This window comes from Callorhinchus milii, unplaced genomic scaffold (genome assembly GCF_018977255.1).
Source record: "Callorhinchus milii isolate IMCB2004 unplaced genomic scaffold, IMCB_Cmil_1.0 Scaffold1, whole genome shotgun sequence".
Classification (NCBI taxonomy): Eukaryota; Metazoa; Chordata; class Chondrichthyes; order Chimaeriformes; family Callorhinchidae; genus Callorhinchus; species Callorhinchus milii.
The window spans coordinates 50,594,507-50,610,639 of record NW_024704742.1 but is presented as its reverse complement, the minus strand read 5'-3'; the positions used below and the strand labels follow the sequence as shown (position 1 = coordinate 50,610,639).

The following is a 16,133-nucleotide window of genomic DNA, read 5'->3' as shown; positions in this document are numbered from 1 at the left end:
CACCCTGGTTCACCAGCCACCTCTTCTCGCTCAAGGCCCAGGTGCAGGCTGCCAAATGCACTTGGCTCAAATCCGCCCGAACGGTCCACCGGCACATCTGGCTAGAACACATCAAAACCTACCGCTCTGCTCTCGCCACAGCCAAATCGTCCTTCTACTCCAGGTTAATCCTGGAGGCAAAGCGCAACCCCAGGCTCTTGTTCTCCACCACTAATCGGCTCCTCCGCCCTCCCCGCCACGCCTCCCAGATTCTTTCCTCCAACTCCCACTGCAAGGAAATGCTGGACTTCCTTGAGTCCAAAATCAAGGGAATCCACTCAGCTGCCACTGCCCTCCCAACTTCCACCCGCTCTCTAACACCCACACCCACACTCCGACCACTACCCATTCCTCCTTCCACACCTTTGAACCTGTGACTCCCTCCTCTGTTATCACCACCGTATCCTCCATGAAGCTCACCACCTGCTTCCTGGACCCCATCCCCATCTCTCTCCTTAAATCCCAGCTCCACCTCCTTGCTCCACTACTTGCCGACATCATCAACTTCTCGCTGTCATCTGGCACTGTTCCTTCCCCCTTCAAAACAGCCACTATCACCCCCACCTTGAAGAAACTTTCACTTGACCCATCACAGCTATCCAGCTATCAGCCCTTCTCCAACCTCCCTTTTCTGTCTAAGGTCCTTGAGAGAGCCGTTGCCTCCCAGCTTCGCTCTTTCCTCTCCTCCCATTCCCTCCATGAGCCCCTCGAATTGGGTTTCCGTGCTGCCCTTGACTGCTCTGGTCAAGGTCACAAATAACATCCTGACCACGTGTGACCAGGGTTCCCTCTGCCTCCTCATCCTCCTCGACCTCTCCGCTGTCTTTGATACTGTGGACCATTCAATCCTCCTCCACGGCCTCTCCTCCCACCGCAACCTTCAAGGTTCTGTCCTTGACTGGTTCAGGTCCTATCTTTCACATCGCCTCCACTTCGTCTCAGCAAACGGCTTCTCCTCCAGCTCCTGCACCGTCTTGTGCAGTGTTCCTCAGGGCTCTGTCCTCGGTCCCCTCTTCTTCACCTTTTATACGCCCCCCCCTTGGTGACATCATCCGCAGACATGGGGTAAATTTCCACATGTATGCGGATGATACCCAACTCTTATCTCTCTGCCTCCACTCTCAACTCCAGGACTATTGGCGTCCTGTCCGACATCAAATCCTGGACAAGGGACAACTTTCTCCAACTCAATGTCAGCAAGGCCGAGGCCCTCCTGATTGGCTCACACCAGCGATTCCGCACCTCGGGCACTGGCAGCATCAGTATCCACGGTTGCACAATCAACCTCACTAAGCCAGTCAGGAATCTGGGTGTCTTGTTTGACCCTGGACTGTCCTTTCTCCCCCACATCTGCGCCATGATTGGCACTGACTACCACCACTTCCACAACATTGCCAGACTCCGCCACTACCTCACCCCTCAGGCTGTTGAAACCTTTACCCACGCATTCGTCACATCAGAGCTTGATTATGGAAACTCCCTTCTCATCGTCCTTCCCAACTCTTCCCTTCACAAGCTGCAGATCATCCAAAACTCTGCAGCTCGTGTACTCTCACCCACCAGGCTCCGTGACCCCATCACTCCCACCCTCGCCCGACTCCACTGGCTCCCCATCCCTCAGAGAATCGAATTCAAGATCCTTGTCCTCATTTTCAAGGCCATCCATGGCCTTGCTCCCTCCTCTCTAACCTGTTGACTCTACCAACCTGCCCGCTCCCTCCGTTCAGCGGGCTCCAGCCTGCTCCATGTCTCCCGCCCGACTCGTCCTACCATTGGTGGCCGGGATTTCAGCCTCTGCCCCCACACTCTGGAACTCCATCCCACAGTCCCTTCGCCTCGCTTCCTCCCTTGCCTCCTTCAAGTCTCAAGATCCTCCTCTTTGATCCTGTCTTCGGTCGCCCTCCCAGCTCTCTGCCTTCCCTCACCCCTACCCCACCCTTCCCCCATGCTCGGGTCCTGACCCCTAACTGTCCAGCGCCTTGAGACGTCCTCCCGAAGTGAAAGGCGCTCCATAAATGTAATTTTGTTGTTGCTGTTCAGTACTTTCCTCTCTCTACTTATTTCTACAGTGTGGTTTCTACAAAAACACTTATTACTTTCGGACCAGGCCAGTGATCAACATTTTGCGTTTAAAGGAACAGTGCTCCTTTCAATGACATCCTTAAGAGTTGGGTCCAGAGTTAATGCATCGAACCATTACTTTAAGGGACCAAGTAGTGGGGGCAGGGAGTGGGGGAGTGGAAGAGGAGCCCAGTTCAGTTTGAATCAGCTAAGCTTATATTGACAGCAGTTCTGTGTCCCACTGCTTCAGAAACCATCTACTCTGAGTTCAGGCACCAGTATTGTCCTCAGTGGCTCAGTCCCCATCTACATTCTGTGAAGTGCTCTGAGACGTCTCAACAATGTGATAGGGCACTATATCAAATGAAAGGATTGTTATTATTTGCTTTGATGTTCACTTTTTAATTGTTGCCATCAAATCTACATAATGGATTGGAAATGTTTCTGCTTCACTGAGACGGGTGGTGATTATTAGTGTACCTCACAACTCTTTCAGATGAGCAAAGGCAGTTTGACAAGAGGTCACAGGTTCACAATTAGGAAGGACAATTTTAGCATGGTCTCAAGGAAATATTTCTCTAAGTAGTTGAAAATCAACATCTGAAATGAGTTATCAGGAAGAGTGATGGAAGCTAGGATACTAGTCTCTTAAGAAATAAATGAGGCTTGATGGAAAAACAGCAACATTGTTTTTCTGGAAGAATGAACTCAAATGGGCACTTTCTTGATCAAAAATTCATCTTGTGCAATTGTGTGATCAGCGAGCAACAGATCAGTAGAAACATTCTCTATATATTAAAAAATAATCCAATACTAATCACTTATATTGTGCTTTCACATTGGGAGGACATCCCAAAGCACTTGACAATTCTGGCTGGTCACTGGAGCTGAGGAAAGTGAGAAGGCGATCAAAGAGGTGGGTTTTTAGATGTACTTTGAAGTCGGAGGAATCTGGTCTGGCAGTTCAAGAGAGCCGGCATCAAGTGGGAATAGAGTGGAGGCACATGGAGTAGGCTAGTGTCGGTCGAATGAGGGAATGGCCGGATTGGTATGGTTGAAGGAGGTCGCAGAGGTAGGATTAAATATGAGGGATTAAATACAAGAACAAGAATCTTGAACTTGATCCGCTGGGGGATGGGAAGCCAGGTGAGCTGAAAAAGGTTGAGGGTGGATAGTATAGCAAAACGAGTGGTTTAAAAATAATGTAATAAATGTCAGCCTTACCCACTTGCCTACGTAGTTTGCAGGTGAGACCACTACAGTGTTGCAGATTGCTAAAGCGAGGAAAAAATCAATAATTTGGGTAAATTCCAGTGAGAGGTCTCCACTCATCTTATCCATTAGATCCAATGGCTTAGAACTGAACAAATTTAACTTCCTCAGTAGTTCGGAATCTGGTGCAACATCTTTCTCCTGCAAATTAGATGAGATTAGTGATTTGGCTCAACCACCAGATAAGGAGAGCAGGTAAAATGGTTTCAAATGCCACAAAGTTTCAGCAAAATAGGAATTTTCTCCCCCTCTTCTCTCTTGCTTCCTCTCAAGCCATGGTATTACAAAGATTAGAAAGAATGGACAACACAGATCCTCCATGTTTATACTTTACGAGTCACCGAATCAGTGCGCAATCTAGACGTGTGGTTCAACCCCCAGCTGTCCTTTCTTCCCCACATCTGGTCCCTGACCAGGACAGCCTTCCTCCATCTCTGCCAGATTGCCCACCTCTGACTGTACCTTACCCCAAATGCAGCCGAAACCCTCCTGCATGAGTTTGTCACCTCCCGCCTGGATTACTCAAACGCACTTCTCGCCGGTCTCCCCAGCTCCACTATTCAAAAAATCCAGCTCATTCAGAACTCTGCCGCCTGCATTACTGACCCGGACCAAACTCCGTACCCACATCTCACCAGTTCTGGCCAGGCTCCACTGGCTCCCCATCACCGAACAGATCGACTTCAAGATCCTCATACTCGTATTCAAATCCCTTCACTCTTTTGCACTTCCCTCCCTCTCCAATCTCCCACTCCCCAATCCACCACCCAACGCCTCCGCTCGACTGGCTTGTCCCTCGTATCTTCCACTCCATCATTTGAGGTCGCACATTCATCCACTACCCCCCAAAACTGTGAAACATTCTCTCTCAATTCCTTCGCCTTGCCCCCTCTCTCCCCTTTTTCAAGTTATGTGGGAAATGGGGTGAGGTGGTGGGTTTTGTGTTGGAAATGAGGGAGGAATGAGGGCAAAGATTAATGGTTCGGGGATGTGGGGGTAAAATACTTAGATTGTTTAAAAAAAACACACTAATATGGCATTATATCCGATGTTAGAAGACATGGATGGTAAGAAATGAAAATTTTAAATTACGATTTAAAAGAGGCGAACACTCACAATTGAGCTGCTGAATGCCACCTTACGCGAGAGTAAACTGTTTCGATGACTAGCTTCCCCCTTCAGGTCTATGTCATGAGAGAAGCAACTGAAAATGTGTCTTCGCAGCCAGCTTTTAGGTTTGTAGCTTTCCATCTTGGATATGGCCTTTGAAGGAGATTCCATAATATTATTAATTAAATTGGTCTTCGAGTCTGAATCATAGTAAAACTCCAGTCTTTTTGCTGAGAGGCAAAACAAAATCAAAAAACAAATATGAGATTAAATCATTTCATAGACTCTTGCATTTGGACGAAGGGATGTACAGGTCCATTATATACATTTCCTGACAAGAACTACTGAGGAATCTGGCTGATTACAGTGGCTCTCAAAACGGTGCTTTGTGTAGTCACTGCAGGTATAACAACAACAAACGACAAATTACATTTATATAACATCTTTCATGCTGGGAGGACATTCCGAGGGCTGAACAATGGGGGTTTGCACCCAAGCTGCAGTTTGGGAGCAGAGAGGGGTGGAGGGCAAGGGGTGTAGAGAAGAGAAGATGACCGAAGGTACAGTTAAAAAGAAAATCTTGAAACAGGCCCTGAAGGAGGCAAGGGAGGGGGTGAAGTGGAGAGGCTCCAGGATGGAGATCCAGAGGGTGGGGGTAGAAAAACTAAAAACCCGACTGCTAATAGTGGATCAGGCACGGCAGAGGATGTGGAGCAGGCCGGTGCCTGTAGAGTGGAGGGACTGGACAGGTTGGTGATGAAATACACAGACACACGACTTGACAACAATTACCTGTTATAGGATACAGAGTAATAATAATAATAATCATAATAATAATCCTTGCATTTGATATAGCGCTTTTCACATCTTCTCGACATCTCAAAGCGCTTCACAGAATAATAATTATAATCCTTGCATTTGATATAGCGCTTTTCATGTCTTCTAGACGTCCCAAAGTGCTTCACAGAATACACTGTAAAGTGAATTGACTGTATATTTGTGGGCGAATGCGGCAGCCAATTGCGCACAGCAGTGTCCCACAAACAGTCGTATATTGTGTGACCAAATTATTATTTTATTTTGAGGGATTATTATCAGGCGTGTGGAGCAAGGAAACTTGCCCAAGGTTTTGCCCTGTCGGGAATCAAACCCAGGTTTCTCGCTTGTGAGGCGAGTGCTCTAACCACTGAGCTACAGGGCTCCAATAAATGAAATTATTGTCAATAAATAATATAAATATTGATAAGTTGATAACATACATTGATAATTGAACTCAACAAATGATAATTAGTATACCCCAGTAATATGATGAGCCTTAAGTAACAAGTAAAAGGTGAATGCAATAAAGCTTCTGGGATAAATCGCTGCAGAAATAATCGTAAATGGTCAAGAGAAATGCGTTGGTTACTAATTCAGTACGTTTAACTTCGATTGTGAAGCCAGTCTATTCGAAAAACCTAATAAACTATCTTGAAAATTAGAAGGTGTTAAAGAACAATCAGGATGGATTCAGTACAACAAATACATTTGATCAGGAAGGAACAGGCTGGATTCTGTTCTTGTAAGGATTATGTGGAGCAGGTTGCAGCTTTGTATGAGACTGCGGAATATTATAAGGCCAAGGGGAAACCCACTTATGTTGCGTCAATTATTTTCCTAAAATGTTCAACCTATTATTTCATGAAGCACTCGTGACTGTAAGGAAACATTTGTTATCTAATTAATGATGGAATAATGTGCACAATTTGGATGTTAAATGATTGTTTCCTTTATGATAGTTCAACAAACAATTGTTATACAGAGTATTAAACCACTGTCACTAGATGCAACAATGTGAGCAATCAAGCTTCAGAGAATAAACCAGTTAGTGATCCCTGGGAGAGCAGCAGGCAGTTGTGAGTCAGTCTTTGTCAGATTTGCATCTTGCCGACACTGGCTAAAACTACCTTTATTTATACCCAGAAATCTGACCTCTACGTGCAGAGATTAAAATTGACTCATGGACACCAGCTGTCTTCAATATTTTTCCACAGAGTTAGCATTTTATTTTAACTCTCGTTACCATGATGAAACTGGAAATTGTAAGAATACATGGCCAATGTTTTTTTTATTATTCAGAATGTGTATTCTATCTTTAAGATCAATGTAATCCATTTTGGGTTTTATTCATGAATTGTATTCCAGCTCTGCAATGCACAGATTAAGATCTCTGTGTAAAAGTTGGTGATAGACTCAATTAACTTATCGTTCTTGCGGGGTGAGAAAGGAAGAGACAAGGCTGTCCACTGTCACTCACCTTAATCAATGCATTACTCAATATCAAGCACTTTTTCTGGGGGTGAGGAGCCAGTAATGAGACCGATTCTCAAATACCATTAACACTGCTAAATAAAAGTTTAGGTCTGTACAGAAAACAGGAACATACCATTTTCTTCATGGGGATACTCAACCCCAGCTACGCTGCACCGGCTGAAGACCATTTTGTTCTCAGTAAGTGTTCCTGTCTTATCTGAGAAGATGTACTCAACCTGGCCCAAGTCTTCAGTGATATTCAAGGCTTGGCACTGTATGGAAGAGTTGGTACTTTCATCACACAGATCAATATCATTCTGCAGGAAGTATATTTGACCCAACTTGACAATTTCAATTGAGACATACAAGGAGATTGGGATCAGGACCTGCAAAAGAAGTAGTCAGAGGTAAGGACTAACAAGTGTTTGTGGGACACTGCTGTGCACAATTGGCTGCTGCGTTTGCTCACAAACTACAATCACTACACTTTACAGTATATTCTGTGAAGCACTTCGGGCCATCTCAACAACGTGATAAGGCGCTATATCAAATGCAAGAATTATTTATTATTTGTTAAACCAAATTACTTCTGATAATTGTTACATTTTTGCCTATGATTATGTTCAGATTTATCACTGCTTGCAAAACAATCATGGATTTCTAACAAGACCTTTCGAAAAAGGTTGTGAATCGGAAGTGCAGATTATTAGAAAGTGAAATATTTTATGGAAAATTAAACGGCCATTTTAAAAATATTTCCTTATTTATATTTCCCTCCCTCACACCTACAAGGAGAGCAGGAAGCAGCTTGCAGATTTCTGCCATTGCGAGTAAAACTTACATTATATACTAGGGTTAACCCAATCTGCTGAAATTGGACATTTATTGAATAGTTGATGGCAAAACTCTGAGGCTTAATCTGACCTTTGCCCAGGATATTATACACCGCACAATATTTTGCACCTAAAATGTGAGGTGTCCAATTCCCCTATGTGGGGAATTCTAAGACATTACACATTCACTCAAAATGGTATAAATGTAAAAAGTGCTGAACTAAGATTTTCTTTTGTCTTTACTCTGGAATGGATATAAAGGCTTGTAACTATCTGCAGGATCAGATTTTTGATCTTGATCTCTCAGTTTTCAACTGACTGTGAAGCCTCCTTACCTGCAGTAAAATAACATTGGTCCAAAATGTGAAGAACACAGCATAAGGTAGAGAAAGAGCCTTCCCATTTTCCATTGGGATGTTAAAAGAAGCAATTTCCAAATATTTTTCCAGCCAGATCCCATGACCTTACCAAAAAGAGAGTCAGTTTCAGCATCCAAAAATAGAAACCATCTTATTTTTGTAGGTTGCAGAAAATCACAGCATAAACTAACGATAAACATCAGCTTTAAAACAAGGTGTCCAATTTTTCCAACACTTGGTCTGAAAGTCACACACCAACCACTGGCAAATATTTTTGCCCCATAAGCCTTGATACACCACCACCAATAACTTGCACTTCACAATATACACCTCTCACATAGGAGTAGTCAACAGTGTCAAAAGCTGCAGAGAGGTGAATCCACAAGGATATTACAATCCTTTCATCGTAAAATTACATAAATGACATAGACTGTACTGCACAGATACAGGTCATTCAGTCTAACTAGTTCAAACTTGAATTTATATTTCACATGAGCCTCTACCCCACCCAATCTACTCTCCCAAACCTCATTATTCCCTTCTTCTTAATGTACTCAACAACTTTCCTCTAAAATATATTCTTGCTTTCTGCTTCAACCAAAATGTTTGTCAATGAGTTCCAGTCTCACCACACATAAAGACGTTTCTCCTAAGCTCTCTTTATATCTGCTTGTGGCTCTCTTATTTTTGTACCCCTTGTTTTAGAAACTTTGTCAGTCAGTAATAACATTCCATATTTAGCAGCCCCTCAAGGAGATCACAGATTATTACAGGGAATCATTACTTGGATCCTAGCTGGCCATTTGGATATATTTTCAGCTAACAGGAAATTGGCAAAGTTTCTATGTAAGGGTAGCAAACACACATGTGACTCTCAGTTTGGTTTGGATACTCTTAAGCATGGTGATGGCTTTCCCCGTGTGTCAAACACTCAACTGAACAAAAAAAATCACAATGTTCACTGTTGCTATTATTTTCTCTCTTACCTACTGCACCAGTCAGACACATTACAAACAGCAGGATCACACACCAAAGAACATCAATATTCAGCTTTCTTTCCAGTTTGCTACGTTTATAGCGAGGACCACTGTTGTTCAGCAATGCTTTGGTTTCATGGCCTGGATCAAGAAAAGAACGATTAAAATCTTGCTAAAAGATTATTGCACTAGTGTTATTCATAATTACATTTCATATTAATTCTGCAACAGAGAACCAATGAAGAGGAATTGAAGGGATTTCTTTACTAAACCAGACTATCCTCAGTTCTCCAGATAGTGCACAGAATAATTATTCTAGCATTATTCTTTAACACTATGGTTGAGGGCACTGAAATGATTGAGGAGTAGAAAGAATGGGAAGACTAAAAGGTTGACAGAGCTATGATAGGAAATGATTAACTCAGCAGTGTCAGAATTTAGAAATGATTTCTTGCAGGACAACAAATTAAAGAGAAAATGTGATAGCTAGTGGGTAAACAATTGACAGGTATGAGTGAAAAAGTAATGCAGGATTTAAAAAAACTTTGGGTCCATCCAATAAACTGCAATGGTCCTCTCTGGTCTTGCACATTCCTATGCTTTGAATACACAATACCAATATTTAGAAATGACACAATAGCCACAAGAAACTTTGCCTTATCTAGTACCTGTTTTTATCAGGTAATACAATACAAATTTCCATTTACATAGCACTTTTCATGTCAGGAGAATGTCCCAAGACATTTAACAATACTGGCTTGGAAGCCAAATACGGTGGGGAGGGAAAAGATGACCAAAAAAGCGTGCTCAAAGAGGTAGATCTTGAGACAGAACCTTGAATGAGCTGAGGGAGGAATTAAGTTGGAGGAACGCTGGGATGGAGTTCCAGAGTGTAAGGACAGAAAGGCTGAAGACCCACCTGTTGATGGAGGCAACTAGGACAGAGAACATGAAAGAGGCCCGTTTAAGAAAACATAACCATTGAAGTAGAGGCATTTTTTCATACATATTATTCTATTTTAATCCACTAATATTCAGATTGCCACTGACCTGCATAGACGACAATTCCCACAACAGCCTCAGTGTTTCGAATGGTACAATTCCGAAGTAAAAGATGCTTGTTACTGAGACCAAATTTTATTTTATTCTCATTTTCTCTGCAGACAGAATTATTAGAAAGCTTGAACGGCATCAATTAAGAAAAACATTGGTTGTATTTATTTCTTACAGATGCACAAGATGAAATTACACTACTTCAACCACATCCACTTCAACTTTTTACAAACTTAAAATAGTCTTGATGTTCAAAGCTCAATAAAACTTAGAATCCTGGCATAGAATTTGTAAAAATGCTATTTACGTTAGCCTCTTCATCACTAAACAGGAAGAAGAGAAGTAAATTACATAAGGTCATCGAATCAAAATGTCTCAAAGCAATGAACATGGCAGCCAATTTATGCACAATAATGATACACAAACAGCCATTAAATGAATTACCATTTTCTTTTAAATTGGAAGATTCCTAGCTGGGGTGCAAGAAGAAACTCCCTTACCTCTGAAGAGACAAACATTACCTCAATTAAGGTTTCACCTGAAAGACAGCACATCCAACAATGTGCACTCCCCTCAGCACTACATTAGATTAGTCAGCCTAGATTAGGAGCTCAGTGTCCCAATGTGGGATTTGAACTCGCAAACTCCTGATTCAAAGGCAAGATTGGTACAAACATAGCCGGGATGACACCTAGAAATGTTGTGATACAATGTTGTGTCAAAGCAAATTGCATCGCTATGTCAATCACATATAGCACGAGGTAAACATTAGTGGGAGGTTTTGGTCTTCTAAGTGTCGGAGACATATGGAAACCAAACCCATCATCGTGCTTGAGAGTATCCAACCCAAACTGAGAATTCCATGCATCCACCTACACATGGAAATTCCAGAGATAAGATTGTTGGAATCTCTTCTCTGGAGAGACGCACCCTGCTTACCTAAGTCGTGCCAACGAGACAGCCTGGCTGTACTGTTACCAGCAGTGCTCTGGAATACTATGGACCCACCTGGCTCAGGAACTGGACTACCAATACTGCCACAGAGGGCTGGCTCAATTCTGACATTCTGTTGCCAAACATATTATCTTGGAACCAGTTCAGCTCCAAGGAGATCGTGTCTCCCTCTGCCCAAGAAGGATAGTCACTAGTTGGTCATTTGACATCTGACAAGTACAGGTTTGAACCCTCACTAGGTGGATGATAGGTACCAGAATCTTATTTTCAATTAAATTTGTGCTCCCTTAAAATTGTATAGATGTGGGTGGGTATGAAATTCTGAATACTTACATAAAACCTTTGAACTTGTTTAGATCGTTGTTAGGATTTTCACATTCTATTCTGCTCCTGAACATTTCAGGGTTAATTTCAAAGTCCTGCACGGAAATCCGACATTGTAAAGTTTTGGCATTTCCATCTTTCCTCAAAGCTATTATGGTGTATTCTTTAATCTATTGTTCTCAGATTACATTATGGGATCATAGAATATTACAGCACAGATGCAGGAAATTTAGCACATCAAATCTGGAAAAGTGAAGCCTTCCTCTTTGACCATCTCGTACGGCGTTCCTCCAACCTGTACATGCTCCGTCTTGGTGACATCAACTGCAGACATGGGGACCTGAGGAAGGAAGGCCAGCAAACAAAGGAGGCCTGAGGCCTAAGACAAATGCCTGGGTCAGGGCTGTTCCAGAGAAAGTTGTTGCATGCAGTGCCTTTAGAGACTGTTAGAGGCCTGATTATTTTGTACCAGAGGGAATTGTGAGTGAGAGTAAGATGAATTGCAGGACACTGCTCAGGTGCCTGCATCCTTGTGAGATTGTTGGAAGTTATTGTCTGTCTGTGGGGTCGATGGAAACTTCAACCCTGTTTGAATAAAGCATGAGTTGTGAACCAAGTCTGTCTTCATCTGCCTCAGTGCCGGTCTTGCTCAGGTAGCCTGTTTTTAAAATCTGAACATTTTTTGTATCTGGAAACCTTAATAGTAGCTTTCCTTTTCTGATTTCCCCCTTCTTTTGTGTGACTATTTTAAATTTGTACTATCTTGTTACTGATTAGCTAACAACAACAAATTACATTTGTATCGGGCCTTTCACATCGGGAGGATGTCCCAAGTCCTGAGCAGGGGATTGGGGGTGAGATCAGGAGCGGTGGAGGGCAGGGAGGTTAGGGGTAGGAGGATGACCGAATATGTGGTCGAAGAGGAGCGTCTTGAGGCGTGCCTTGAAGGAGGCAAGGGAGGGAGCGAGTTGAAGGGACTGTTGGATGGAGTTCTAAACGATGGGGGCAGAGAGGCTGAAGGCCCAACTGCCATGGTGGGGCTAACCAGCGTTATCTTCTGTATGTTAACAATCCACAGATTTTTCTGCAATCTGATTGACTTGCAGACATGGTCACTGACAGGCTGCATACGCTGTGCAGGCATAATAATTACAAAATGAATCTGGAATAGAATCGATTTTGGCATATAAACATTAGCACATTGCAGAACACAGTATGTGAGTGAATTTACCTACCTGTTAGGAAATAAATAAATTGAGTGAATTTAAATTAATTATTTAATGAATGTATATTAATAAATAAATGCAATTGAAAAGATATCCTTCCAACGTGAAAGGTGAATTTGTTGTTGAGTGAGGGGAGACAGAGAGTTCTCCCTTAGACTCTCTGAATCTGCTTGCAACTTAGGCGTAAGGTTCGATCCCCAGCTTCGCTTTCTAACACACCTCCATTCCCTGACCAGGACTGCTTTTTTCCACCTCTGCCACATTGCCCACTTCCGTCCATAACTCACAACCAATACAGCTGAAACCCTCTTCCACGCCTTCAGTACTTCCCAGTTTGACTATTCTAATCCCTTCCTTGCCAGTCTCTCCAGCTCCCCAATTAATTCATAACTCCGCCGCCTGGATACTCACCTGCACGAAACTCCAGTCCTTGCCAAGCTCCACTGGCTCCCAATCACCGAACTGATCAATTTCAAGATCCTTTCACACGTTTTCAAATCCCTTCATGATCTCGCACCTCCCTACTATCCGACCTGCTTACCCCCTACTTCACCACCCGCTACCTCCACTCAGCTGGCTCTGGCCTCCTGTTTTTCCCTCGTGCCCTCCGTTCCACCATCAGCGGCCGAGCCTTCAGCCACTGTGCCCCAAAACTCGGGAACTCTCTCCTTCATTCCCTCCGCCTTGCCCCTTCTTTCCCCATCTTCAAATCCTGCCTAAAGATCTTTCTTTTTGATCATGCTTACGGTCACCTCCCCCTTCCTTTCCCCCTGGCTCATTGTCAGACTCCGCCACTGTGAAGTGTTCCAGGACGTTATTCTGCATGAAGGACGCTATATAAATGCATGTCGTTGTTGTTTAGTACTGTTGTAGAGTACAATTGTATCTTTACTATTAAAAAATATTAGGTGGGATATTCAATGATGTCAACAGAGAGGTAATGCCATACAATTCAGTGAATTGATCTGCTCTTGAAACTATCTACCCAGCTCCAGTGAGATTCATGATGGCTGCGTTCTCATTTATGTAACACTTCTGGTAGAAAATCACTGCTACACCAAGATTACTCAATATGCACCATATAAACAGCATTAGCAACCTAAATCCTGAGTGCACATGTGCTAAAATTAAACAACATAATAATAATCCTTGCATTTGATATAGCGCCTTATCACGTCTTCGAGAGGTCTCAAAGCGCTTCACAGAATATACTGTAAAGTGAATTGACTGTATATTTTGTGGGCGAAACTCGGCAGCCAATTGCGTACAGCAGTGTCCCACAAACAGTCGTGGATTGAGTGACCAAATTTTTTTTTTTTAAGAGATTATTACCCCCGGAAAAGCATTCCGCCAATGAACTAACAACCGGATTCCTACTTACTGCTAGATAAACATAAGCGTGTGGCGTAAGAAAATTTGCCCAATGTTTCGCCCTGCCTGGGAATTGAACCCAGGTCCTCTTGCTTGTGAGGTGAATGTTCCAACCATTAAGCTGCAGGATCACAACATTCTCTAAGAGTGTGTTATATATGATAAAATACAGAACTATTAGTGAGAGAGGAATGTTTCAATTCTTTTGTACTATGTACTTCAGGTCATTAATGCTTAAAAAAGTTCCTTACCAGCTCTATCAATCCCTTCACCACCTCTCGTTGTTTCAAGTTGGTCTCACCATCTAAATTGGAGGTTTCAATGTGGCAGATTCCGTCATCATCAGAGGAGTACAACAACACCATATCTGCTGGAATCAACTCATTGCAGTTCAATCGAATAAAATCTCCAACATGCACTTCCTTCCACCATTGTGGAACGTAGTCCTTCTCCTCTCTGAAAATGATAAACTCATCAATTCAGAATTAGGAACCAGGACTTTTCAAAATTCAAAATAAAAAACACAGCGGCTATTGCAAATAACCCACATTAGAGAGGGTAGAGCAAAGGACAACTAAATCTATAACTAGAATAATAATAATTCTTGCATTTGATATAGCGCCTTATCACATCTTTGAGATGTCTCAAAGAGCTTCAAAGAATATACAATAAAGTGAATGGACTTTATATTTTATGGGCAAAACATGGCAGCCAATTGCGCACAGCAGTGTCCCACAGACAGTCGTGGATTGAGTGACCAAATTATTATTTTTTAAGGAATTATTATCATTGGAAATGCAATCTGTCTAATCGACTAACAACCAGGTTCCTTCTTACTGCTAGATAAACAGGCGTGTAGAGTAAGGAGACTTATCCAATGTTTCACCCTGCTGGGATTTGAACCCTGTTCCTCTTGCTTGCGAGGCAAGTGCTTTAACCACTAAGCTCCAGGAATCTTTGGAATCTGAGTTACAAGGAGGCTACGAAAGCTGAGGGAAGACTAGAAGTGATCTTATTGAAGTATTCAATATGCCAAAGGGTATATATAACCTGAACCCTAATAATATGTTTAACATAGTGACACATTCTATAACAGGAGGAACAGAATGAAGCTCAAAAAAGGGAAGACAAACAGGTAGTTTATACTGTATATAATTATTGACACAAATTTGAATGAACTGCACAGGGTGTTGGTGGAGAGAGATTGTGACAGCAAATGCAAAAGATGATTAGATAGCTTTTGAGGAATACATCTTTTGATGGGTATGAGAAATGGCATAATATGTATTTCTTAATTTAGGACCAGCCAGGTGACCTATAATTCTTCATGTGGATTCCTTTGTTCCTATGTACACTTCTGTACATTTGGTGTTCCATTCCTTCAATTTTCTTTTCCTCTTAATATATCTCCTATTATTTTAACTTCACTTTTTCATTTCTGTCTATTACAGTTTATTCTATCTCTAAGTAATCTCTATTTGAAAAAAATACTCTTCATAGATCCATTATGTTTTTTAAAAACTTACTTGGGAGTTAAATATAAATAAATAATTATCTCACTGACAGCACAAGCAATAGGGTTGCACTGAAATAGGATTAGATTGACAGATTGCAACAAGATAATCAATTACTTAATCTGGGAGTCTATTTCAAATATTAACTATGTGTAATGTCTCAATCTCATTTTTCCAGAAATTTTTGTAATCATGTTCTATTAGAAAGTGGGATTAATATAAAGAGTGAATTAAAATAATAGAAGTAGTGATGGCACAGACACAATGGCATCCTTTTGTGCTGACATTTTTTGTTTCTTTGCTCACAATCGACGTTAAATTATTTGTTTACATCTATGGGTTCAATTCCAGGCAGGGCGAAATCTTGGGCAAGTTTCCTTACTCCACACGCCTGATAATAATCCCTCCAAAACAAAACAATAATAAATTGGTCATTTTCAATCCACGACTGTTTGTGGGACACTGCTATGCGCAATTGGCTGCCACGTTCGCCCACAAATATACAGTCAATTCACTTTACAGTCTATTCTGTGAAGCGCTTTGAGATGTCAAGAAGACGTGAAAAGCGCTATATCAAATGCAAGGATTATTATTATTATTATTATATATTATGTTATCCAACTCTCCCATTCTCAAAATCTAAAATACATCTCCCCTCAATCTTTCCTTTTGATAAAAAGTTCAGTTGTCAGAGTGTCTCTTCATGGCAGTGCCTCTTTTAAGAAATCTATACGGACATTATCTGCTG

At 42.1% G+C, this 16,133-nt stretch overlaps 1 protein-coding gene across 1 annotated transcript in view; it reads right to left on the bottom strand.

Annotated features, from left to right (window-relative positions):
• LOC103178138 (ATPase phospholipid transporting 10D) overlaps window positions 1-16,133 on the bottom strand; it is a 48,858-nt gene that overhangs the window by 29,194 nt on the left and 3,531 nt on the right. The window contains exons 4-11 of the mRNA XM_007892708.2: window positions 14,123-14,327; window positions 11,284-11,369; window positions 9,994-10,100; window positions 8,953-9,084; window positions 7,943-8,070; window positions 6,908-7,160; window positions 4,489-4,712; window positions 3,325-3,513 (exon numbers count right to left, since the gene is read on the bottom strand). Of these exons, the coding sequence (XP_007890899.1) occupies window positions 3,325-3,513; window positions 4,489-4,712; window positions 6,908-7,160; window positions 7,943-8,070; window positions 8,953-9,084; window positions 9,994-10,100; window positions 11,284-11,369; window positions 14,123-14,327 (1,324 nt within the window). The remainder of the gene's footprint in view (window positions 1-3,324; window positions 3,514-4,488; window positions 4,713-6,907; window positions 7,161-7,942; window positions 8,071-8,952; window positions 9,085-9,993; window positions 10,101-11,283; window positions 11,370-14,122; window positions 14,328-16,133) is intronic.